The 27,500-nt window shown below is 42.3% G+C and overlaps 1 protein-coding gene across 6 annotated transcripts in view; it reads right to left on the reverse strand.

Annotated features, from left to right (window-relative positions):
* ACMSD (aminocarboxymuconate semialdehyde decarboxylase) overlaps positions 1-27,500 on the reverse strand; it is a 57,982-nt gene that overhangs the window by 24,195 nt on the left and 6,287 nt on the right. For 3 of the 6 annotated variants that reach the window (XM_043894082.1, XM_043894085.1, XM_043894084.1), the window contains exons 2-8: positions 26,413-26,457; positions 18,739-18,835; positions 14,036-14,085; positions 12,445-12,681; positions 7,318-7,411; positions 4,696-4,791; positions 3,410-3,582 (exon numbers count right to left, since the gene is read on the reverse strand). In XM_043894082.1, the coding sequence (XP_043750017.1) occupies positions 3,410-3,582; positions 4,696-4,791; positions 7,318-7,411; positions 12,445-12,681; positions 14,036-14,085; positions 18,739-18,835; positions 26,413-26,457 (792 nt within the window). Of the gene's footprint in view, positions 1-3,409; positions 3,583-4,695; positions 4,792-7,317; positions 7,412-12,444; positions 12,682-14,035; positions 14,086-14,717; positions 14,838-18,738; positions 18,836-26,412; positions 26,458-27,500 lie in introns of those variants that run through there. The other 3 variants (XM_043894086.1, XM_043894083.1, XM_043894088.1) reach the window with 3 other exon arrangements.

The following is a 27,500-nucleotide window of genomic DNA, read 5'->3' on the forward strand; positions in this document are numbered from 1 at the left end:
CTGAGAAATTCTGGCTGTTCCTAAATGCCAGACACAGAGACCATATGAGATAATAAATGTTCATTGTTGTTTTGATCCGCTGAGTTGGGGCAATTTCTTTTGCAGCAAACAACTTAGCACTGGATCTAGCCAAAATTATGATGCAATCATAAGGGGAGGATAACAGACCTCTCAAAATCTATCAACCCAAATAAATAAAGTGAATTTTCTATGATCATGTTAAAGTGAAAGTGAAAGTCACTCAGTTGTGTCTGACTCTTTGCTACCGCATAGATTATACAGACCATGGAGTTCTCCAGGCCAGAATACCGGAGTGGTTAACTGTTCCCTTCTCCAGGGGGTCTTCCAACCCAGGGATTGAACCCAGGTCTTCCACATTGCAGGGAGATTCTTTACCAGCTGAGCCACAAGGGAAGCCATGATCATGTTAAAACTGGGAAGCAATAAGTTTTTTCATATTTTTCACAGTGATAGACTAGTAAAATATAACTAGTATTCTTTGCATCTGTCTTTAAAAATAAGTAGAGTAAAAGCAAAGAATTTTAGAGATGGGAGGAAGCTAAGAGATTATGTAATTTAAGTCTTCTGTTTGGAGGGAACTTTAGAAGTAGTAGGGGTGCAATAAATGGTTTTGGTGTATATATGACATATGTCTATTTATCCTTAAGGTATTATTTAGAATTTTGATTTATCAAAATAACAGCTATACATAGTTAACTGAAAGTGAAAGTGTTAGTTGCTCAGTCGTGTCTGATTCTTTGCAACCCGCTGGACTGTAGCCCTCGGGTCTGTCCATGGGATTTTCCAGGCGAGAATACTGGAGTGGGTTGCTATTTCTTTCTCCAGGGGATCTTCCCGACCCAGAAATCGAACCTGGGTCTTCTGCACTGCAGGCAGATTCTTTATTGTCTGAACCACCAGAGAAGGTTTTTTTTTTAACTATGTTTAATACATAATTAAACAATCAAATATTACTAATGTCTTTCTTATAAAATACAGTCCTGGGGCCACTTTCTCAACTCTTGTTGCTTAAAGCAGCCTCTTTTACCTTTTTACATGAATCTTCTGATAATCACCCTCACAGATCCAGATAATAAGATTATAATATTGTTTCTTGATTTATTAGCTTTAGAGAGTATTTACTGACTTCCCATTATGATCATGGAGAATTTCTTACCCCAACTTCTCTCCTCCATTTTCCTAGTAAAATTACAATTTTCAATTAAGTTAATGCTTAATATTTACACTAGAAATATAAATATTGTTCACTGTTGAGTCAAGTAGTATACAATGATTATCTGTCTTTGCATGGATGTTTATTTTCTTGGAGTTATTTCCTTTGTTTCATTTGCTGAATTTTCTATATATGTACAGCTTGTTTGTTCCTAATGCATAACTATATCTGTTGAATGCCTGGTGATCATTGCTTCAAATTCAAACACATCAAATAATCCATCCATTCCGTTTTATCTGTCTTGGACCTCCCTCCACAGCTCGACAGCTCTAACCTCTCTCCTCTAGCTCTAATTTGTACAGTTTCTTTCTAGACTGGCTGTCATGCTAGGACTTTCCTTAGCTGTTCTGGTTTGGGGATTGTTTTTGAAAGATTTCACTAATGTGACTATAACTAAAATGAAGAAACATTAATATTTTAAAGAGAATCCTAAATTATTAATATATACTGCCTCTGTGTCCTAGATTCACCAGCATGTGAAGTCACATAAAATGAGGTCACATTTGCTTTTGATGCCCACATTACTATGGCTCAAGTCTTCACAGTTTGAATGCACCTTTGCAATTTTGCAAAGTTCCCTCTGAGTTTTTCTAAGAGTCCATAAAAGGGATGTACTTACTAACTAGTCTATCCACTGGTTACCACAAGTCATTTTCCATGTTCTTCCTCTTCTGCTGTGACCTCCTGGCCAACGTATATTGCCCTGAATTCTGTTTAAAGGTGCTAATGATATTCCTCATAAGATGGTTGTTGTATTAATATTTGCCGAGGGTGTTTTTTCCTGAAGTTGCCATTGTCAGGAATACCAGGGATACTATGCTTGATGGGAGGTAGTGAGAATGACCCTTTTCCCAGTTCCACATCACTTTCCTAGTCCCTGTCCTCTGTTGCCTGAAGTTCAGAGCTCACAGTATTTTTCAGTTCCTCCTTTTTGTAGTTTTCTACTTATACACCTGCCCATAGCCCCTTTGTCCAAGCCAGTAATAATCAGATGTCACAACTAGCTAAGTTTCCATTTCAGCAGGGGCAACACAAAAGCCAGATGACCCAGACACAGAGCTCAGTCACATAATTTATTCCCAAATCAGAATGTTCAGCATTTTTATTCTAGTGAGCTTCTCAAGCCAGAGAAACAGTCAGCTTTAAAGTGAGATGTAGTCTCCATTCTGGAGGTAGAACACTACTTGCAACTTTCAAATAGTGGACCTCTTTCTCTGCTAAACAAGATTGTAAATGCCTCGGAATCTACTCTCAATCCAAGTACCACATTGCCAGTCTTCAAATACATAAAAGACATTACAGGAGAGCTGCTAGCAGACCACAACAGAGGAAGGACTTTCTCTTGTGAGATGTAAAGCACTACTGTGCTGATCTTTTTGGCCAAATGAGAGAATTGTTTTCAAAACAAAGGCCAGTGAAACATTTCAAATAGTGCCTAAGACCCTTCATCATCTTCCCTTGCCTCCCTGACCAGTGCCATCCCCTCCCTTTAATGTTCCAGTTCCCTTCATTTAGTGGATGAGGACAGTTAGAGTCCTGTGCATAAATGCTAAGTCGCTTCAGTCATGTCTGACTCTCTGTGACCCCATGGACTGTAGCCTGCCAGATCCCTCTCTCCATGGGATTCTCCAGGCAAGAATATTGGAGTGGGTTGCCATGCCCACCTTCTGGGTATTTTCCCAACCCAGAGACTGAACCCACGTCTCTTAAGTTTCCTGAATTAGCATGAGGATTCTTTACTGCCAGCACCACCTGACAGAGTCACACTCTACCTAATTCAGAAGAAGTGGAGCCAGGATTTTAATTAAGGTGGATTTGACCTCAAAACTGGTGGCTTTTTCCTGCTTACCTCATCATGATGTGTCACTTCCTTATGATCACTACACAGGTGACCGTAGGAAGAGGAACTTATCTGGGGAGCTACCAGCCATGTGGGTTATCTGAGATTTCCCTGGCACACATCCATGATGGTTTCCTGGTGACACATGGTCTGTGTTGAAGGAGATTCTGGATAGGATACCCAATGTGAGGAAACCTAATTCCATAGTTCAGTGTACCTCTTTTTTCTTCTAATGCCTCTTCCCCATACCCCTTTTATGGAGAGAGACCAGGCAACTGGTTGCTGATCCTGCACTCCACTCCCCATAAGTTATTTGAATAGCAGTTCTGGCTTACCTTTCCTATGACATCTGTTAACAGCTTGAGGGCCAGAGGATCATGAACCAAGGAGTCTGTATAAAAGGAACCAAGGTATTTCTTTGGGTTGGTTGGATTGTCCTGTGCACACAGATCAGGACGCATGCTGAATCCATGAGAGATTCTTCCAACTGTGAAGGGGAAGGAGCCACCTGCAAGTAAAATGCATTCCTGAGGGGCTAGTGTGACTTGAAAAGGATTCTTTTCAATCCTCATGCTGTGTGCAAGAAGTTCCTATATCCCAGCTAGTTAACTACATTTACAGAGGACCTACTGGGTTCCAAATGCTGAGAGATGACCCAGAATAAAGGAGCCAGAATATAGAATGAAATTAACTCATCTAGAAATTCAGATTTAAGGAATGCATCCTAGGGAGAGAAGATATATGGTCAAGTGTGTAAAGATATGTGGTCAAGATTTTCAAAATGAAGTGTCTTATGATATAAAAATACAGAGGCAACCTATCAGTTGGGAAATATTTAAATAATGATGGCATATCCATAAAACATATTGCTATACATACAACTATCAAAAATGATGATGGTCTGTACTCACTGACATTGAAAGATGTCTCTCTATGCTGATGAGAAGGAAAAGCAGATTAGAGAACAGTATGTACAGTTGGATATCATGTGTATGTAACCAAGAATTCCAAACTCATTTACCCATAGGGACCAAACAGGAAATGTAGAGGAATGAAACAGGCCTATTTCTAAACAATAGTGAATGGTAGAAACTACTGCAAACTGGAGAGCTTATGGTCTAACAAGAGACATTTAAATAAAAACCAAAGCAAAATCAAGTAAGCTGTGCCAGCCAAACTAAACTTGTCTGCAAGAGTGGAATTTGGTCCTTGAAACATCATATATTTTATAACTAGAACAGTGACTAGAAGGACCAAATTGTATCCCTCCAAAACTGTGTCCCTGATCCCCAATGTGACTGTATCTATAGATAAGGCCTTTACAGAGATAATTAAGCTAAAATGAGGTCATAAGCTTGGACTGGTCCTCATAAGAAGAGGAGGACACACCTAAACTCTCTCTCTCTCTTCCTGTGAACACACACAGAAAAGGGCAGGTAAGGACATAGTAAGGCAGCCTTTTGTAATCCAGGAAAAGAGTCTCACCAAAAACCAACCCTGTTGGCACCTTGATCCTGGATCCAGAACTCTGAGAAAACACATTTCTGTGGTTTAAGCTGCCCAGACTGTGGTCGTATTTTGTTCTGGCAGCCCAAGCAGACCAGTACAGATAGGGTCTTACCTCCATGTGCAAAGCATACTTTCAGTTTAGGAAACTTCTCAAACACTCCACCCATGATCATGGAACAGATGGCTGCAGTGGTCTCAGCTGGCATTCCTGGAACAGGAAACAGTCATGATGTATTGGGATTGTCACCACAAACAAGAAGTTCAGTGATGCTAATGTCAGGGGAATAGCACCTTACTATAATTGTCAGTGCTGAGAAACACAGTTTCCCTGTGCCCCAGCATGCTTGGTTTTATGCAGGCCATGACTTTGGCAAGTGGAAATCATGGGACACTCCCTATTTGCCACTTGCAAGTAAAGTCATCTAATGGCTAGAGCAGTCAAGGAGCGGGAGGACCTGGCTTTTGTCCTGATTCTTCCAGCTTCCATTTTGGATTCAGTGGGTCAAGCAGAGTACAGGGAATCTAGGCTGAACCATTCTTCTTTCACTTTTTTTGCTTCTTGGCCTTTGAAACTGATATAATGCCCTTGAGTCTTGGCTTCTTCACCTGTGAAAGGGTGACACTGCTGCCCATCTTGCAAGGCTATGCAAGGCCTTGCAAAAATGATATTGGGAAAGTTCTTGGCCAGAACTTCACATTATAGGTGCTCAACAAATATGAGTTGCCTCCCTGTGTTTCAATTTTCCTCATCTGTAAAATGGGGATCATAATGGTTAGTTCTTGCCAGTTAGTGAGTGCTCAGAAAGTATCAACTAATATTAATATTCCTGCCAAATCTTTGCTGCCCCTTTAGAGCTGAAGTTGAAAGTAACTGTATTAAAATGAATGATTTCAAGTGCTTTGGGCTTCTAGAAGAGGTGGCTGGTCCACACCTGATGCTTTCACTTCCATGGAGTCAATCTGGGCAATATTTCCAGATGACTGTTTTTCAGTCTGTGGTTAAGAACTCTCTGGGGTGGAGAAGTAAATGGCAACCCACTCCAGTGTTCTTGCTTGGAAAATCCCATGGACGGAGGAGCCTGGTAGGCTACAGTCTATGGGATCATTAGTAAAGAGCATGTTTCATGTTAAAAAAAAAAAAAAGAACTCTCTGGGGGCTCCTTGACTGAGCCCTGGGCCTTCTGGGGAAGCTGACTCTCAGGCTGCCGAATGGGGCTTTACTGGTTGTTCATCCTGCCTTAGGCCTGTCACTGTTCCATGGACAGAGAGGCCTCTGGCTCCCTCAATCCTTAGCCTCTTGAGAATTCTGGAAGCATGATGTATTCATCTCTCTCTGGGAGTGGTTTGTGGGCAGAGTTTCCAGTAGCATCACACGTGGACAGTAACCCCACATACATTGTCCATATAGGAGACAAAGTGGAATATTTATAATGTGAATTGGATCATGACCTTCCCCTGCTGGGAATTCTCCAATCTGTTAAAGACTGCCTTTACATCCAGAATAAAATACTGGTAGTCTGCTTGTTTGTGATCTGTGGACTTGTTTGTCACCTCCGGCTTCAGAAGGGCAAAGGTTTTGTCCATGCCTGGTATATCCTTAGTGCCAGGTACAGGGCCTGGCATGCTGGAAAGGATCAATATGTATTTGTGTTGCAAAATAAGTTATGAGATGATCCTCTGTGTAAATGCTCTCCTTTGTTTTTTCTGTGGGAAGCTGCAATACAAGTATGTTTGTGGGACTTGTCAAAGTGTGTTGTGTGAATTGGGAAGAGATTTTCTTTGAAGCTGCAGAGCGCTAGGGCTTCTTAGGTTATCTCTTCTAACTGCTGCTCAAGAATTTGGTGGGGGTTGGGGAGGAAGCTGCCTTGCTAAGTTCATTGGTCTCCAAAAGCAATAACAGGGGCATAAAATGTGAGGGCAGAAAGAGAATCCAGACCAACTCTTATTCTGAGTCTGGTAGGCCTAGTAGAGATCTCGCCTCTTTTTCCTAGTAGAGGTCTCTCCTCTTATCCTCAGGTGGAACCATGGGTGAACAGTGCAGGTGGGGGAGAGTAGGTAACAGGGAACATGAAAACCTGGTCCTTCGATAGGGGAAGTTGACCTTCTACTCACAGTTCCAGGGTTCTCATTTGTAAAGGCTGATGCTATCACTGGCTTCTAAAAAATCTGTTAGATAGGCATGGATGCTTTTTTTTCAGAGACTTTTTGGGAATCTGTGTAGTGAGGTAGCTTTGGAGTCAGACAGATTTGCTTTCTCGCTTTTTAACTATGTGACTGGCACAGCTTACCTAACCACTTCGAGACTCAGTTTCTTCATCTTTAAAATAGATATTTTAGGGAATTCCCTGGCTGTTCAGTGGTTAGGATCCTGAGTTTCAACCACAGGGAGCATGAGTTTGATACCTGGTTGGGGAACTAAGATCCCTCAAGCTATGTTGCATGGCAAAAAAAAAAAAGGCTATTATACTGTCAACCTCATAAAGTTTTGTGTGAATACGATTAAAATTAAATGAAGTAACCTAACTAAATCACTCTGCTGTGCACTTGGAACATTATAAATCAACTGTACTTCAATTTAAAAAAATTAAATGAGATAATACATACAGGAGTAAGAACTCAACTCACAATCCTGTCAATTATTCATATTTTCTCTCTTTGACATAATAGTATCCATAGATAATTGGAAAACACCAAGGGCTTGACTCTCTTTTCGAGATCACAAGCTGACACGAACCTATGAGCCAAGGGAACCAGTATTTGGCCATCCGTCCATCCATCTGCATGTCCCAGGGGTGCACAAATAGGGAACAGTTCAGCCTTTCAGCCTCCTTCAAAGAAGCAATCAGAGAGTGAGGAGGTTATTGGGATGAGCCAGCAAATATAGGGCACTATTTTAGGGTATTGCTTTTCTCTGGTTCTATATTGATCTGAATAAGTAAATTATTTTTGAAGTTTTTTCTGATCTATATAACAGAATCATTGAAAAACTAACTAAAAAGAACACTTAAAATTAACAAGGGCGTTGGTTAGAATTAAAAAGAGCATTGGCAAAACACTCAAGGATTGATCTCACATCTCAAATGCCAAGGAAATTTCACCCGCTGGTTCCTATTTGGTCCACTTTGTCAGAAGGATTGCTCAGATTGTATCATTGGAGTCATAGTTGGAGTGTTCCCTCCTCTGCCCCTCCTGGAAACTCAATGATGTGGAAAGTGAGGAAGTGATGGGCTGGGAGTCAGGGGCTCATGACTGTCCTGAAGCAAGTTGGCCTGACCTATATCATCTGGCCTCTCCGAGTCTGACATTAGCTGGGAATTTCAGGGATCTACAGGCACCCACAAAGCCTCAGGGCCACAGCTGAGCTGCTGTGAGCGAGGCGACTTGAGAAAGGGAAGCGCTCTCAGTGCTGCAGCAAAGCAGGCACTGAAAAGAATGTCACGAGCAAAACTGCTCCAGGACCTTCTGGGAACTGGAAATACCATCTGGAGGGCATGGCCTTTATTTAACACTACGTTTAATTAGAAAAAGTCCTCTCAACAGGTTTTTAATATTAGTGGCTTGCCACGGTTCAAAACAAATTTCCTTGGAGCATTTCTTTTCCAAATATATTAAGGTGCTGGGATGATTCATCCTACGTCTACATATAAACATTTGGGCCAACCAGGCTGATGTAATGTGACTTGTGTGCATAAGTGTTTTCAAAATAGAGAAGTAGTCCTGGGACAACAGGTGATTCTGAAAGTGGCAGGCAAAGTGAAGAAAGGACTTCTAATTCAACAGGGTCTGGGGAGTGGAAGAGTTATAAGTCTTTTGAAGAGAGAGGAACTAGTTGGTTTCTACTAGTGGATGCAGGCTGGAGAGTATCAACTTCTTGGGCTGGTTTGTGCTTGATAAAGGCACATGATCATGGTATCTTGGTGGGATTTCACTCTTCATGAGGATAAAACTTCATTCTGTGTAACTGTGATGGTTCATTTCTATTCTGTTAAAATTAACAAATATTTTTGATCACTTTTGGCATATGAGACGTTGTAAAGAATATAAAAATAAGTCACTTACACCCTCAAAATCATGATAACTCTAAATTTATTCAGCACTTACTATGTGCCAAAAGGATCACAATAAACTGTGGGAAATTCTGAAAGAGATGGGAATACAAGACCACCTGTTGAGAAATCTGTATTCAGGTCAGGAAGCAACAGTTAGAACTGGACATGGAACAACAGACTGGTTCCAAATAGGAAAAGGAGTACATCAAGCCTGTATATTGTCACCCTGCTTATTTAACTTATATGCAGAGTACATCATGAGGAACGCTGGGCTGGAGGAAGCACAGGCTGGAATCAAGATTGCTGGGAGAAATATCAATAACCTCAGATATGCAGATGACACCACCCTTATGGCAGAAAGTGAAGAAGAACTAAAGAGCCTCTTGATGAAAGTGAAAGAGGAGAGTGAAAAAGTTGGCTTAAAGCTCAACATTCAGAAAACTAAGATCATGGCATCTGGTCCCATCACTTCATGGCAAATAGATGGGGAAACAGCGGAAACAGTGGCTGACTTTATTTTTCTGGGCTCCAAAAATCACTGCAGATGGTGATTGCAGCCATGAAATAAAAAGACGCTTACTCCTTGGAAGGAAAGTTATGAGCAACCTAGACAGCAGATTAAAAAGCAGAGACATTACTTTGTCTACAAAGGTCCATCTAGTCAAGGCTATGGTTTTTCCAGTAGTCATGTATGGATGTGAGAGTTGGATTATAAAGAAAGCTGAGCACCAAAAAATTGATGCTTTTGAACTGTGGTGTTGGAGGAGACTCTTGAGAGTCCCTTGGACTGCAAGGAGATCCAACCAGTCCATCCTAAAGGAGATCAGTCCTGGGTGTTCATTGGAAGGACTGATGTTGAAACTGAAACTCCAATACTTTGGCCACCTGATGTGAAGAGCTGACTCATTGAAAAAGACCCTTATGCTGGGCAAGATTGAGGGCAGGAGGAGAAGGGGATGACAGAGGGTGAGATGGTTGGATGGCATCACTGACTCGATGAACATGGATTTGGGTGGACTCTGGGAGTTGGTGATGGACAGGGAGGCCTGGCGTGCTGCGGTTCATTGGGCCGCAAAGAGTTGGACACGACTGAGGGACTGAACTGACTGACCGTGTGCCAAAGCTGTTATATATATATATATATATGTATATATGTATGTATATTTTATATATAATATATATTATATATGGGCTTCCAGATGGCGTTAGTGGTAAAGAACCCACCAAGGCAGGAGTCGTAAGAGATGCGGGTTTGATCTCTGGGTTGGGAATATCCCCTGGAGAAGGGAATGGCTGCCCACTCCAGTATTCTTGCCTGGAGAATCCCATGGACAGAGGAGCCTGGTGGGCTATAGTCAATAAGGTCACATAGAGTCGGGCATGACTGACTTAGCACACATGCATATATGTATGTATTATGTATATAGCAATTTCACAGTTGTTAACTAGTTTAATCCTTTAGGAGATGAGTACTTTTTATTATTCCCATTTTACATACAGGGAAACTAAGGCAGATAGAGGCTAAGTAAGTAACTGAGGTCTTCTGGCTAATAAATGGTAGGCAGTTTGCCACTACCACTCTGCCTCATACAACAAAGTCATCTTTATACCTAAAAACTGATGTGAACATGTGGTTGGGTTCACATGAGAACAAAGGTCTAGGAGACTAGGGGGACAATCAGGCGCTCTGGAGCTCTGGCTGACCTCGCAATGACAGAAACTCCTGTCATTTGTTTGGCTCACAGAAACTCCTCTCATTCGTTTCAGCAAGTTAGTGGTAAGGCTGGCAAGTCTTGCTAACCAAACAAATGTGCTGTCAACCCCAGGACATCACAAGTCAAATGGGGCCAGGATGCTTTCTTGAATCCCCACAGAGACTGGCAGACCCCAAAACAGCCTAGTTAGAATGATTAATTGAACTGATCACATAAATGACAATATCTATTTGGACCCCAACTGGCTGCTGTTGCTTTCTGAGCACCTTAGTAACTCATAAAGCCAAGTCCAATGAATAATAAAATGACTTATAGCTGAAGGCTTGCTCACACTGTGCTGAAACAATTTTATACGCGAGTAAATAAATCCTCTTTTCAGAGCTCATTAAAGTTTCTAGAAAACAGTCACTGGATCAGTTCAGCCACTGCAGCCAATCATCTTCTGGGAGTTCAATATTTAGAGGAGCATTAAATCTTTCAGGTTATTGGGAGGCAATTTAACAGGCAGTCCCCCAACTGGTGGGCAGTGTCCATAGACACAGACATGGAAAACATCCTGCATGCAGTCAGAGCTCAATAAATAATAAATGAAATAAATGATCAGTGATGATAGTACCTGATGGGTCCACCAACATCTACTTAATTCATTACTGAAGATTTTGCTTTTGCAATGAAAATAAACAAAAATGATACTATTATAATTCCAGGAGGGAAGTAAGAAATTTTTTAAAAATGCAATTGGATAAAGAATTAAGCATCTTGAATTCTGAAATTAAGGAAAGCAGATTTAGATACAGAAAGAACCTCCCAAAGTAGAGAGGACCGTGGGATTGTGGACTCTTCTGCTGGATATTTCAGAAATTGCTGGCACTGCATTTTTGAAGATATATTTTATTATGCAGTGTTTCAAATATAGAAAGTTATAAACAATAGTACAATGAACAGCTATACACTTACTATCTAGTATCATCAAATGTTAACATTGTGATGGTATATTTTTGTTGCATATTTTTATTATACTACATTTAAAAAAATATATGGTTTAAAAAGTATCTTAATTGAGAGTCGGTTAAATAAAACAAGACATATTGCAATACTATGCAGTTATTTTAAGTCACGCATTGAGAGAATTTTCACTTAGGTTAGAAATTCTCAATTAGAATATAAAATCAAATGTATAATAGAATTCCAATTCCATTAAAATATAAAATATGCAGATGTATGCATATAAAAAGATAAATGTACTATTAACCATGGTTAATCATCTTTGGGTGGCAGAATTATGGGTTATTTTTGTTTTCCTATTTATTTAAAATATAGTTGATTCATAATATTGTGTTAGTTTCAGATGTACAGCATAGTGATTTGTTTTTCTTTTTTTTGCAGATTATATTCCATTATGTGTTATTACAAGGTATTGGGTTTAATTCCCTGTGCTATACAGTAAATCCTTGTTGCTTTTTTAAATTTTATGTACAGTTATTTTTCTCCTTATGCTTTTCTATATTTTCCACAATTGGATTACTTCATAATTTTGAAAAATGGTAAGAATTTTTTTCCAAAGCAAAAGTAAATACTTTGGGGCTTGTCATTAACCTGATCCTTTTGCACAGTGGCTGTGATATGGGTAATAATTTGGCTTCCAAATGAAACCTCTTTATTTAAAGTTAAAAAAAAATTTATTTTATATTGGAGCACAGTTGATTAACTACGTTGTGTTTCAAGTGTATAGCAAAGTGACTTGTTTACACATATACATGTATCTATTCTTTTTCAAATTCTTTCCCTATTTAGGTTATTACAGAATATTGAGCAGAGGTCCCTGTGCTTTATAGTAGGTCCTTGTTGGTTATCTATTTTATTCCAAATTAAACTTTAAAAGGAGAGCAAGAGGGCTCAAAAGAAGAGAGATTTCACTGAGTTAACTTAGGGCCGACCTGGGAAGCATTTTCACTTGTCCCTTTTCTAGTAGGATGGCCCTTCCTGTGGGGGAGCTCTTTCCACATTCCCCCTGCATCCAGCATGTCATCAGGCATTTCTCCAACCCAGGAACACCCAGCACAGTACCCGCTCCACGTTGTGGCACCTCATACTCACCGCGTACACTGGGAAGAGCTCCGGTGCATTCAGGTCCCACTCGTTGATGTGGGAGCCGATCTGAACCCCGGGAAAGCCCAACTTCTTCACACAGCGCTCCATCTCCTTAACCGCCAGCTCAGGGGCCTGCATGGGCAACGTCCCCAGACCCACAAACCTCCTGGGGTGGCTCGCAATGGTGGCAGCTAGGTCGTTGTTCAGAAATTGGCACAGGTCTAAAGTGTCCTGAGGTTTGGCCTGGTGGAGACAGGCAAAGGAAAGCACATGGTTCAAAACCTACTTTAGATATTTACTCTGCTCAGCACCTCCTCTAGGCTCAGTCATTTGTCCCGCCCAGTGGCTTTACACCTCATAAACCTGAAGCACAGTTTGAGATAGGCATTTGGCCACAGAAGACCCAGAAGCCGGTCATTACCAAGGTAAAGAAAACTGCTAGCACATTGCCGATTAATTAGAAAACTGATGTAATCAGGGCCTGGAACCCTACACTAGACATAGAATGAGGGCAGACCATCCACCAACCGAGATAGGAGCCTGCAGGGCTCCCCTCTACCCACACCAGGAACTGAGCCAGATATCAGGGCACCTCTTGTCACATCTCCTTGGGGATGTCAGGCTGCCCATGAACCTCTCCTGTCCCTGTCTTTCTCCTTGTCCTTCCTGTTAGCTGTGACACTCAAAGAGTTACCTTATTAGCAAGATGCTGATGCAGACAAAGTTTGCTTTCTGTTTTCCTAACTCTCCCTCCTTCCTTTCTGTCTTTCTTTTCAACATCATCCCACCTCAGTGCTAAGAATTTGGTACTCTCCAGCAATGCCAGTTGTCCAGTTAGAATAGCACCCAATCAGGTAAACTCAGGTATCTTGAGGTCTTAGGGTATTTTTATTTTAAGTGGTGAATTTCATCATAGGAACAGATAAGTATTGAATCACTAATACTGAAATTATGAGCATAGGTGGAGGAGGTGAGAATAAGTGGTATTTCCAATGCTCCTTAAATTGCCACGTGATTGAATATTTATTTAGTTGAGCGGGTACTTAGTGTACCTCCAACTACTTACAAAAGTGTTCTTTTGCAGGCTTGCCATCATGCCTGAAACTTGTAGCACTCAAGATTTAATCACTTGGGGAAAGACATCCAACTCAAGGAATCCTGTTTTGAATTGTGTGTATTTCCATGGGAGAGGCAACATATTAGGCCACCATCATCACTCCTATCACCTCAAAATCTTTATCACTTTAGAATAAACTGGCTTGTCGGTTACTGAGCCTCTCTTGGCAGGAATGAGTCAATAGGTCATTCTGATGGAGGTCAAGATTGAGTCTACAACTGTGCTGTCCAGTGGAAATACAATTCAAGTTACATAGAAACATGCAGCTATTGGCTACCACACTGGACACTGGAGTTCTAGAGCAAGGACTTTACTAGGAAGACAGGCCTGGGAGAGAACAGTGCAAGTGTGAGGGGCCCTGCTGATCTCTAAAGGAGAGTTGGGTGGGCAATGTCAAGACTTGAGACACCTGTCTCCTTACTAGGGAACTGGATGTGAGCCTTTGCTCACCAAAGAGATGGATTGAGGTTTCACACTCACCCAGTAGCTAAACATGACGGGAACCGTGGAAAGGGCTTGCACAGTCACTCCTAGACACAGACACAAAGGCAAAGCCAGTGAGAAGAATGACTTAGGCACCTCTGCATTTCCCAGGGCCGAGGAGCCTAGCAAGTCTCCATCCCACCTTCCTTCTGCTCTCCCCTCCCTCACTGTGTCTTCCCTGTCTCCTTCTCTCAGGGTCTGTGCCCTAGGCTTCCCTCATCCCTCAGCCTCAGTTCTAAGAGGAGGAGGAAAGACTGGACAAAAGTGAGATCATTGAAGAAAAACTAAAATGCTCATTTTTCAAAGGTTATTTCAACAACTGTGAAGTTGTATTTAAGCAAGGCATTTCCCCATCAGTTTTTTTTTTTTTTTTTAAGGTGTTTCATCTTAGGTCATGCATGACAGAGTATATTTCTCAGTCACCTTCCTGGCCGTCTAATTCGTCTCCTAAGTGAGTCTGGGTAGAGTCCCACTGTCTGGAATGCCCAGAATGAGGCCCTGAGTGTGGTTCCAGATTCCAGCATCCAGGATGCCCAAGCTCTCTGATAGTCACACTCCTGGAGCTGGGGTATTGGGAGAGATGCTGCCAAACCAAGGATGGGCCCTCTTTCCCTCAAACCCACATCCAACCCAACAGCAAGTCCTGTTTGCTCTGCTCCAGTTCCTTTTAGGCACTCACCTCTCCCCATCTCTTGCCACTGCCTGGTCCAAGCCACCAGCATTTCCTATGGGGACTGCTGCAGAAGCCTCCAAGCTGGTCTCCTACCATCACTCTTGTCCTCTTACAGTTTGTTCTCCACTTGGAAGCCAGAGTAAGTGTTAAAACTTAGATCAAGTCACTCTATTATTCAAAACTTCCAAGTACTTTTAGAGTAAAATCACACTTAGAGTAAAATCCAGACTTGAACATGGTATAAGACTCCACACAGTCTCTCCTGCTCACATTGAGCTTCATTCGCCTCCTGCCTGTTCTTTGGAGCTCTTTGCTGCCCCAGGGCCTTTGCACGGCTATTCCATCTGCCTGGAATGCTCTTCTTCTGGCTCATCACAGGATGTGCTCCTTTTCACCCCAAGGTCTCCGTTCAAACATCAGATCCTTGGAGAGGCTTTCCCTGACTCCATGCATTCTCTCTCCCACTGTTCTGTTCTTTTAATTTTCTGCTACTTATTACAGTCTGTCATGACTGTAGTTAGTTGTTTATTCCATGCCATTCCTTACTTGGTCATAAACACCACATGAGCCTGTCTATGTCCCATCCCTAGTGAGTGTCCAGAAGAGTGCCTGGCATTTTCAACATATCCGTATATGAAAAAATAAGTCATTGTTTAGTGAGGACTAGACACTACAGCTTTTGATTAGAGAGCATCATTAAACATTGCCACAGATAGGATCTGTGTCCATTGATTAGTGTGCAACAGACAAGTCCCTTTCAACTATAAAATCTTCACATTTTACACAAATGCTTTCGTTTACATTATTCTGTTTAATTTCTCCATTTTATAGATTGGATCTAAGGTCACATGGCCTGCCAGTGGTGGGATGAGGCTCCTGTCCAGCTTGGCTCCTTCCCTACACCCCAGTGGCCATCGCTTGTCACTGTATTTCATATTAACATAGTAAGTTGCATTATTTATGTGCTGGCTTATTTGGATACCTATTCTTTAGTCTCTGGGAATTGAGAGGGGAAAAAACAAGTCTAATCCAATTAGAGCTGATATTAAAAAACAAACAGGTATTTAAAAGTTTGGCATAGCACAGCATTCCCCAAATTTACCACTTTACCTTGAGTAAAGTGGGCAGAGGCCAGGGGTGGAGAGAAGTGACATCATAAAAACAAATTCAAAGGCCTTCCTTTAGAAACTCTGACTCAGTGGATGGGGCCTGAAAAAAATTCCTAGTAAGCACCCCAGGCAATTCTTATCCTGAGGGAGGCTTGGGAAAAGCTCCCTTGGAAGAGTGATGGAATGAGAGAGACAGTCCCAAGTACAGTCCCAGCTCTACCATTTACTGTTGTGTCTTCCCTAGCAAATCATTTAAACGCTTTGCATCCCTCAGGTGGGAATAGGTACAACCAAGGCCTGCCACGTAATGTGATGGAGTAACCCAGGAGCTGCCAATTACATTTGTCTCCCTGTGAAAATGGCACAGTATGCTGAAATCTTCTGTGTTGTGCCTTTATCATTTTATTTTCTTACCTCAGCAGAGGCAGAAGGATACACTGCTAAGCCCTTGTGGCCAGACTGCCTGGGTTCAAATCCCTGTTTTGCCCCCTGTAAGTTATGTAATCTTGGACAGATTGCTTAACCTCTGTCCCTAAGTTTCTTCGTCTGTAAAATGGGTATAATAATAGTTGCTACCTCCTATGGTTGTTATAGAAATTGAGTTAATACACATCGGGTGCTGAGAACAATGCCTGGAAACAAAATAAATGCTCAGCAAGGGATAGCCATGACTGTTCTCTTAAGGAGAGCCATGGAATGAAACACACAACCAAAACCAAAGGGGCCATTCTTTATCTAAACGTCAGTCTTGAACAATGGTTCTGACACTAGTCATCATCTCCACTAGCTTTCCCCTTGAGAGGTGGGAGCTCTGGTTCAGCTTGGGCTCTGCTCTCAGTCTGGGAAGCCAGTTCTCTCTCCATTGCCCCTCCCATCCCTGTTCTAGAACAGGGGCCTGTGTACCATTTTCTCTAGAATGGCCTATAGAGGTGCTTCAGGCTTTCTACAAAGTTCAATGTGAATGCAATTTAGACATACTTTTAGTTATTTTAAAAAATCTATAATGCAATATCTGGCCTAGAGTGCGTGAGTGCGTGTGTGCATGCTAAGTTGCTTAGTTGTGTCCCACTCTTTGCAACCCAATGGACTGTAGCCTGCCAAGCTCCCCTGTCCATGAGATTCTCCAGGAAAGAATACTGGAGTGGGTTGCCATGCCCTCCTCCAGGGGATCTTCCCAACCCAGGGATCTCTTATGTCTCCTGCATTGGCAGATGGGTTCTTTACCACTCACGCCACCAGGGAAGCCCATCTAGCTTAGAGTTGCCAGAGACTGCCTGCACATTTTGGGGCTAATAGTTCAACTCAATTTATGCAGACCTTAGAATAAAATGTCTCCTGCTATCTCTGTGTATGTATTTGAACTTCTCATGCATTTGTCTTTGGTTATAAAGGTGGTAGATCCAAACTCGTTTGTTTGTGTGTATGAGCCTGTTGTTTTCTGCATTAAATCTAGACCACTGATGTTAAAAGTTAGGCCTGCCAGTGTTATTGTGGGGGTTCCTCATCACAGCCCCTGGGCATGGCCCGTGGGTGTCCGGAAGGCTGGGTGCTCTTGTTGGAGCACGCCCTCTTTGGTGGCACAGCCAGCCAGGTAATGACAAGTGAGAGCACAATGTGGCTGTCACACCGTATTTTAAAAATTAAATTTTATTTATTTTTCATCCCCGTCCATCATATCATATTTTAGATAGGCTTTCACAATTCTTTTAAACTGGGGGGACTTGTTTGATTTTTAAATATAGGATAAGGAATGCAAGCAGTTCTTAGAAATTGTTACTGATTTAGCTAGGAAACAAAAATGTCCTAACTCTCCCCTCTCAAATGTTTGGATTGGTTTTATTGTAGAGTGTAGTGGGGCTCTGTGATTACTTTTCTGGAGCTGCTCCTCCTGCCACCCCATGTGTGTGTCAGTGGGGATGTTCTGTGTACTGTGCTGAAGCAAACTGCAGAAACAAATCGGATCCTGACTCTAACTAAGAAAGCAGTTGGCGTCTTTAATCTGTGAGTTCTAATTTTTACTGTTTTTGTTTGTCTGTTTCTTTGGCCATGCCGTATCATGTGGGATCTTAACTCCCTGACCAGGAATGGGACCCAGGACCCCTGTGGTGGAAACCCAGAGTCCTAACCACTGGCTCACCAGGGAAATCCCTAATTCTCACTGTTTTAATTGGCTCTATAAGTAAATACTATGCATTTGAATTTAAAATGTTTAAAAGAATAAAATCCTACTTTTATCTTTTTGATAATACAGCATGCGTGCGTGTGTGCTATGTTGCTTCAGTCGTGTCTGACTCTTTGCGACCGTGTGGATGGTAGCCCTCTAGGCTCCTCTGTCCATGGGATTTTCCAGGCAAGAATACTGTAATAGGTTGCCATGCCTGTCTCCAGGGGATCTTTCCGACCCAGGATTGAACCTGAGTTTCTTATGTCTCCTGTATTGTGCAAGAGGGTTCTTTACCACCAGTGCCACCTAGAAAGCCCCAATAACAAAGCATTCTACTTTAAAACAAGTGTACCTGATTTGGGGGCTTCCCCGGTGGCTCAGACGGTAAAGAATCTGACTGCAATGCTGGAGACCTGGGTTCAATCCCTGGGTTGGGAAGATTCCTCTGGAGAAGGAAATGGCTATCCCCTCCAATATTCTTGCCTGGGAAATCCCGTGGACAGGAGAGCCTGGTGGGCTACAGTCCATGGGGTCTCAAAGAGTCAAACACAACTGAGCACATACATATCTAAATTTTAAATCCACACTCTAAAAACAGTATAGTGGAGGGTACCATCCCTCCCCCAGTGACACTGGAACAGTGGAGAAAATGGGATCAGAGGTTGCCATCATATAAATCATGTAAGGTAATCAAAGGGCAGACTTGCCTCTAACATCAGATGCAAACATTGATACCTTTTCTCATTGTAAATACCTGTTTGGTCCATTTCTCTAAGACGAGCTTCTGGATCCCAGCAGTTCTCTTGGACCACTCTGAAGACCTTCCCATCTTTCAGCATCTTTGCTTCTCCCTAGGACAGGAAACTCATATCAGCAAAAGGTGACCTAAGCTTACTTAGCTGGAGAAGGGAACGGTAATCCACTCCAGTATTCTTGCCTGGAGAATCCCATGGACAGAGAAGTGTGGTGGGCTACAGTCCATGGGGTTGCCAAGAGTCGGACATGACTGAGCAACTAACATACACACACACACAAGCTTACTTAGATGAATTCTTCCTTGTATGCTTTGGAATGTGGTTCTCCCCTAATCTTGTTAGGCATTTTTCCTTAATCCTTGAAGAAGTACAAATCTGTTTGTTTAGCAGAACTCAACTTGTTTTCCCCCTGCCTTAATATTGACTTGGATTTGAAGGGGGGTGCTCTGTGGTTGTCAGAGGCTGGATACAGAGAACCAGGTCATGGTCATGACCTTTTGGGACTATACAACTGAGGACTGTGTAGGTTACCTTGCCATTCTGAACTGCTGGCTTCAAGAGCTGAGAGGATGGCCCAGGATCTAGAAAACTAAATTTATAACATTTTAGAACTGGTAAGGACCTCTGAGATAGGCTGTGTTGTCCAACCCTGTTTTTAAAAAAAATTATTTATTCATTTATTTATTTTTGGCTGTATTGGGTCTTTGTTGCTGCACTCAGGTTTTCTCTAGTTGCAGCGAGTGGGAGTTACTCTTCTTATTGCAGTGGCCTCTCTTGTTGCAGAGCACAGGCTCTAGGCGTGCAGGCTCAGTAGTTGTGGCACATGGACTTAGTTGCTCCATGGCGTGTAGGATCTTCCCAGACCAGGGATTGAACCCATGTCCGTGGCATTGGCAGATGGATTCTTAACCACTGGAACACCAGGGAAGCCCAAGCTTCTTGTTTTATAAAGAAGCAACAGATGGATAGTGAGAGGAAATAATGTGTCTGGCAGAGCAGGGCCCGCTGATGTCAACACGTGCAGGGGGAGGCAGGCTGTGCAGTGACTCAGTCTAGAAGTGCATTTGAAGTTTGGTGCTGAGCTGCTGCTTTTCCCAGGCATCGTGCCTGCCTTGTTCACTACCTTTTAATACTCAGGGCAGGGGGGCCAAAATAAATGGCTCCTCAAATCATGGCAGTAGGCTCTAAATTGAGTTTTGGGTTGCTGATCGCTAAAGAAAGGGAAAAGTTCTGATCAGGTCCCTAAAATCAGACTGCTCAGGTTCAAAGCATTATTCTGCAACTTATTGTGTAGCCATGAGCAAGTTAAACATTTCTGAACCTCAGTTTGCTCATTTTTCATTATAAAACATGTTAATTTAGCACCTACTTTACTTTCTCTGACTGATGTAAAAACTTTAAGGATATACAGTTGGAAAAAAAAAGGATATACAGTTGAGGAAAAAAGACAAGTTAATAATATACCACTATAATTTAGGTCATAAGCATGGAGATTGGAAAGATTGAGAAAAGGAAGAAATTAAGGCACAGATTCCCATCCATGGAGACGAAGAACAGAGTACTTGAGTTGACTGGGCACAGGTTCCATAAGCCTACTATTTTTGTAGATATTAGTATTTTATTATTTAAAAATGTATTTTATTGAAATATAGTTGATTTACAGTGTTTATTAATTTCTACTATATAGCGACGTGATTCAGTTATCCTTCCCAAGATGGTATAAAGTGCCACCAAGATCCCCCTTCAAGAATAGAGGAGTTGGGAGTTCCCTGGTTGTCCAGTGGCTAGGACTCTGTGTTTTCACTGGTGGGGGTCTGGGTTCAATCCCTGGTCAGGGAACTAAGATCTCTCAAATTGTGCAACATGACCAAAAAAAAAAGAGGATTTCTTCTCCTAGCTTCTGAGACTTGCCAGGGAGTATTGCTGGCAGACAGCTGTCAGTTGTCAGTCCCTCTGGGGAAAATAGGAAGATTGCCTTGGGTGAAGAGAACCACTTCCCTCAAAGTCCTGCCTCATTTCCAGGGCAGCCCATTTCCAGTGACTGATTACTGTGGAGGCAAAAGGCCCCTCTTCTTTGCCTCCCATCCCCAACTTGGGATCCCTGTGGAGTTTAGCTCTAGAGCTTCTGTTGAGAACATCACAGCTCAACATTGCCCTGTCTTATCCTACTTCCTCCTTTCTCCTTTTTTTCCTCCTCCTTTCCACTGAGGTCCATTCTGAGAGCACTTCCTATTAAACCTTCCGCATGCTCATCTCCATCTCAGAGTCTGATTCCCAAGGAACCTCAGAGCCTCACCTGTGACACTTCTGATTCTTAAGTTCTAGTTTTAATACTGTCTACAAATGAGTCCAAATATAGCAGATATTTCAAATGTCTGGTATTGTGTATCACTAAAAAGTATATTTTATAGAATGACCATGTTATCCAGCAATCCCACTCCTGGGCACATACCCAGACAAAACTCCAATTCAAAAAGATACAAGCACCCCTATGTTCATAGCAGCACTAACTACAATAGCCAAGACATGGAAACAGCCTAAATGTTCATTGACAGATGAATGGGTAAAGATGTAGTACAATGAAATACTACTCTGTCATAAAAAGAATGAGATAATGCCATTTGCAGCAGCATGCATTCAACTAGAGATTATCATTCTAGGTAAAGTAAGAAAGAGAGAGAGAAATACCATATAATATCATTTATATGTGGAATCTAAAATTTGGCACAAACGAACCTACCTATGAAACAGAAACAGACTAAAAGACATAGAGATCAGACTGTGGTTGCCAAGGGGGAGGACGATGGAGGAGAGATGGCCTGTGTTTGGTAAATGCAAGTTATTACATATAGAATCAGTGGACAAGAAGGAAAATAATAGCACAGGGAAAAAAAGAAAAAATATGTATTTTAAATTCAGTATTTTATCAACAAATTTCCATTCTCTTCCCCCTTCCCCAGGTGCCCACTCAAGCTCTACCTCTAGACCACGCAAGCTGCTAGACTGATTGGGCTTGAGGTGCAGAGCTGGCAGAAATGACCCAGACACTATCGCCAGGAAGCAGCCTCTGTAATCACTGCAGCTGTCACTTTAAAGTGTCTGAAGGACAGCTCCATGGGAAGCTATGTTACAACCACTTCCAGCAGTATTCACTCAACCTGCTACTGCTCATCTCTTGCTCAGATCTGCTTGTCCTCCTGGCTTTGTTGCATCTTTCCTTGATGTCAGCATTATCTTTCTCACTCCTCTGAGACCACATCATTTTTTCACTTCCCTCTGCTTGACATGTCACCATCCCATCCATTTCCCAATATGTCTCCAAAATAGACCCTGCAGTCATCCACATTTCTCCATCTCCACTGCTCCAGCCTTGGTCCAAGCCCTATCTTCTCTGAGCTGAATGATGCTCCAGCCTCCAGCCTGATTTCTTTCTGCTTTCACTCTTGCTCCTCTCTAACCCAGTCTCCACAAAGCAGCAGAGTGAACTCTTAAAACCCTAAATTAGATCTTGCTAGGTCCCCACTGAAAACTCTTGAATGGATTTCTATTGTCCTGAAGATAAAACGCAAACCCCTTAACCTGACCTAAGGGGCTTCATCATCTAACCCCTGCTTGTCCCCACAACTTAATCATGTGTCTACACCTTTATAAATAGGCTCTTTGTTAACTCGGTTCAAAATATCCTAAGTATTTTGTTTGTTTTCTGTTTGGAACCTGATTGACTTAGCTAAAAAATATGTACATAAACATATTAAATAATCCTATATCCTTTTATGTAGGTGCATGTATATATAAGTAAAATCATAGAAAAATGTCTGGAAAGATACCCACCAAACTTAATAGGAGTTACTTTTGAGGATGGGGAATGCTGACCCAATGAAACTGTAGCTTTATCTTCAACAGCTTAAATTTAAAAAGGAGAATTTACTCAGATTCTACTTATGTAATGGAAAATTAACCTTAAAAATAAAAACATGAAATGAGGACATTGGGCAAAATGAATGGCTTTCAGTCGATTTTGGCTGAGAACCCCACATTATAAGGAATATATTTTCCATTGCGACCCAGTACATCCATATATATCTATTTATAAAGATACAAACTTGAGACAGAAGTTTCATGAAATAACACTTACCCTCACCGTGAACAATACATTCTGCTATTTTCTTTTGTAATGTATTTTATTTTTAAAGCTGTCCTAATCCACTGAATTGATATTATTACTCATTGTTGGGTTGCAACCCATTAAACACTGGACTAGATGATCCCTAGGCCTACAGTCCTATGGTTTTTTATCTTCATGAAAGTTGCCTGCTGTCTTGCCCTTCCCACCCCATGAATTCCCTCACTCTTTTGCTCAGCACAGTACTGTCACTATCTGTATGTTCTTTATTCATTTGAGTGTCTTCTTGGCTCCCCAGTGAGAGGGAAATCATTTTGAGAGCAGGAACCTGATGATTGAAGATCACACAGAATAGTGTGGGTGAAAATACTAAGTGTGATGGCAATGTGTGTTTGCATTTCAAGGGCCTGAAAAACGCATAGACGTTGATGGCCCGTGTGCTTGAACTGGGCCGTGGATCTGGCCTCCCTTAAACGCTGCGGGGTGTTCCTGCCATCAGCACTTAATTCTACCCTACCCCATGCTTCTCCTGAGAGGAGGGCGTATGTAGTTTTATACATTTTCAACCAAATTATACATAGTCAACCCAAGGACAAATGATGTTTTTCAGTTCTGAACAAGGCTTTATCATGGCAAGCAATACCCCTTGATTCATTCCAAAAGCACTGAAAAATCAAAGGTTAAGAAGAGAAACAAATAGGGCAGACCAAAGATGTGTTTGGGAAATACCTTTCAGGAAATAGGAATCTCTGAGGTAAATCAGTCATGGATGGGGGACAGAAAATATTATTCACAAAAGGAATGTAGGTAAGTAAAAAGGAATTGCTCTAAGCTGAATTTGCAATCTGTATGTATTTATATGTTGTTTTCCAGTGACTGTGATCCCTGACCACTGTAATTATAAAAAGAACCAAAACAATTTAGTTCTGCTTTTGAAATGGAGGAAAGGAGAATATCACTTTGATTAGACTACTGTTATATCCAATTTTGCTGGAACTATGCAAGTAGTAGATTTGATTTGAAATATTTTCATTCTTGGGTTTCTTGTTTGTTTGAGGTTTTTTTGTTTGTTTTGTTTTGAGATTTGCTGTTATGTTTACCAAACTTCTCTTGACACAGAAACGAAGGCCATTCAGATCTAGTTGTGAAGGGTAGAAATTGCAGCCTGGGACATGGAGTAAAAAAAAAAATTACAGGCTGCTCATCCTCCACTTGGGGCTTCCTAGTGGCCTTGTCATCATCTCCACTCAGCTTATTTTCTCTTTTGGGCAGACTTGAGAGCCAGCTTAGGGCTTCCCGGGTGGCTCAGTGGTAAAGAATCCACCTGCCAATGTAGGAGATGCTGGAGACACAGGTTCAATCCCTAAGTTGAGAAGATCCCCTGGAGGAAGAAATGAAAACCCACTCCAGTATTCTTGCCTGGAAAATCCCATGGACAGAGGAGACTAGTGGGCTATGGTCTATTGGGCCGCAAAGAGCTGGACGTGACTTGATGACTGAGCACAGGAGGCCAGCTTAGATCACCAGCTCCCAGGCTGGGAACTGGCACTTTTCACGGGAGAAGTGCAGTCTGCTGTCTAAACTGGCTCTTAGTGGGCAGTCTTTGATGAAGGTGAGAATGAGCTGCCCCAGAGATTCTGATGTTTAAAAAAACTCTTTAATGATTCCTCACTGCCTTCAGGATCAAGTACAAAGGCCTAAGCCCATCCCCCGAGGCCCCGTCTGATGAGGCTTCTGCCTGCCTCTCCAGCTTCTTCCTACCACCTTGCCCCCCAAACTCTTACATGCTTCTATCTGACCCCTACAAAGTACACTAGGTGGCCTTTTAATGCTTTCCTTTTTTTGGCCATGCTGCATGGCATGAGGGATCTTAGTTCCCTGACCAGGGATCAAACGTGCACTCCCTATATTGGAAGTGCAGAGTCTTAACTTCTGGACCGCCAGGGAAGTCCCCAGAGGACCTGTTTAAGCCATTAAGACCTTTCAAGGAATTTGCATTGCATTGAGACTAAAATCTGGCCTCCTTAGCATGTGCTTCAAGTCTGTCCATGATCTGGTCCCTGCCCGCCTCTTTTCCTGCCATCTCCCCCTTGCACCACATCTTAGCCAAACTGTCCTCCTTTTTTGTTCTTTGAACACAGCCCTTCCTCACATTGCAGCCTTTGCAACTGCTATTCCCTCATCCACGGACACTCTTCCAGGGTTTTCCTTCTCATCATCTTCAGTCTTTGTTAGCTCCCCAACCAGCCAGCCCAGATGAATCTCCTAGTCACCCCTTGTTCCAGCACTGCTTTCTATTCCATCCTCTGAAGCGATCACGTTTGTTTGCTGCCCCTAGAATTTGAGCAGGGAGCGTGTCTGTCTTGTTCACCAGCATATTCCACGTGTGTAGCCTGGTGGGCCTGGCATCAAATAGGTGTCAATAAAAATCAGTGAATGAGTGAGTGGATAGAGCCAGTGGTTTTCAAGCTTGAGTGAACATCAGAATCACCTGGAGACTTGTCGAAATACAGATTGCTGGCCCAATCCTCAGTATTCCTGATTTTGCAGGTCTGAGGTGAGGCCCAAGAATTGGCCTTTATCCCAAGTTCCCAAGTGTCCCTGAACTTGCTGGTCTGCAGACCGTACTTTGAGAAATGCTGATACCCGCCCTAGCCAAGTGCTTGAGTTCTGGGCTTATGGATGTTTAATATCCCATGCCTTCGCTCCCTGTCTTTGTTTTCTTTTTTCCTTTATTCCTTGGGCAAACCTTCACCGCTGCTTCCAGACTCAGGAAGAGCATCACTTCTTCCAGGAGGCCTTCTCCAAATCCTTGGTGCCCAAATCTATATCCTCCAGTACCTGGTCCTTACCTGGTCACAGTGCATTGAATTACCCCTGCGTGTGGCCTTCCCATACCCCCAGTCCTTCAGGGCTGACTTAGTCATGTCTGTGCTTTGCTGGAAGCTCAGGAGGGTCCCCCCTGCCCTCCATGAGGGCATGTGATGCCTCTGAAAATGAAGTCGGTCCAGACCCCTAGTTGGCAGCTCACTCTCAGGCCTCATTGTGTACTAAATGCTTTGCCCCAAGCCTTCCTCCTCTCACTCTTTCCTCAGACTAAACTCAGCCCTTAATAACAGTGGCTTCTCCTTGCTTTTGTCTCCATGTTTAATTTCTCCACCTGTGCTCAAACATAAACTGTTTGATTTATTTGGTCGGCCTTAATATACTGTCGTCACTGTGGAGAGAGCCAGGTCGCTTCCTTGAGGCAGAGCAATGCTAAAATTGGTTCCAGGGCAAAAAAATAAAAAAAAAAAAAAAAAAAAGAGAGAGAGAGAGAAAGAGAGACTTCTTCCTTTTTTTCTCCAATTTCAATTTTATCTTTCTAAATGCTGCTCTTTGAAGTTACACCCATTTTTGAAATACTTTTGAGAAACCTCAGTGCTGCCTACTATAAAGCTCAGTTGGAGGGCAAAAGAGTTGGGGGTCCCTGGAGGACCGAGTGCAGGAAGATCTCAGACTCAGTTTGTCCAGGAGTCTGGGGCACAGTGGTTCTTTGGGAGACACTCACCTTGCCATGGTGTTGGAGCTGCACCCAGCCTCCATACCCGAATCTCTGTGGGGAAGGGGGAGAACAATCAGACTAGAAGACCACAGCAGAGAGGACTGCAAGAAAGCGGAGTCCCTGGGCCAGAGCATCCAAGTGCCATCCTTTCACACAACTTCCCATTTCATTCCCCATGCCCATGACCACTTATTCCATGTTTATATTCAAATCAGGTTATTTTTTCCTGAAATTTTCAGGAAGAGAATTCTATATCACGGAAGTGCTGGTTTTATTTTTCCTAATGCATGTTACAGCATGTTAAAAATTTATTTTATTTTTTAAAATTTTATTTCATTTATACATATTCTTTTATTTTTTTGGCCATGCAGCATGTGGGATTTTAGTTCCTCAATCAGGGATCAAACCCATGCCCCCTGCAGTAGAAGTCTGGAGTCTTAACCACTGGACCCCAGGGAAGTCCCTGCAATTTCTGAATAAGGATGAACATTAAAAAATATTTGCTTGTGTACCACCTAAAATCCTTTCCAGACCATTAGCAGTACAGGCTGGAAGGACCACTCTTTAGGAAATACCATCTTAGAACATTAACTGTGGGATGCAATCCGTGAGTAGATCATGAAATCAATTTAGTGGTTAATAGCCCAGATGTTCTGAAAACATGAAATATTATGTGTAACAGATGCCACTGGTGTCCCACCCGTATTCCTTCCCTGTAGTGCTTCTGTGAACACCAGCCCTCTCTCAAGCAAAAGCACTCACATTTTTTGGACAAGATTTTCCCTTTTGCTATTGGAGCCAACTTTGACTAACCAACTTCTAGAGGATCAGAAATACTAGGAAATTAGTAACCCCTTTCTTTCCTGTCTCCCAGATCCCTCAATCATGACTGAGGGCATTTATGTATAAACAGCATACACTGTTTTCTCAGCCCCTTGGGCAGGGTGGCTCTGAGGTGAGGCACACATTCTACACTTTCAAGGGCTATGTTGCTTTCTCTGTCTCATCTCCCCACTCTACTGGTGTTTCCTGGGATTACCTCCAAAGTAAACTAATTGCATTTAAACCCTTATCTCAAGGTCTGCTTCTTGGAA

Source organism: Cervus elaphus, chromosome 33, assembly GCF_910594005.1.
Source record: "Cervus elaphus chromosome 33, mCerEla1.1, whole genome shotgun sequence".
Lineage (NCBI taxonomy): Eukaryota > Metazoa > Chordata > Mammalia > Artiodactyla > Cervidae > Cervus > Cervus elaphus.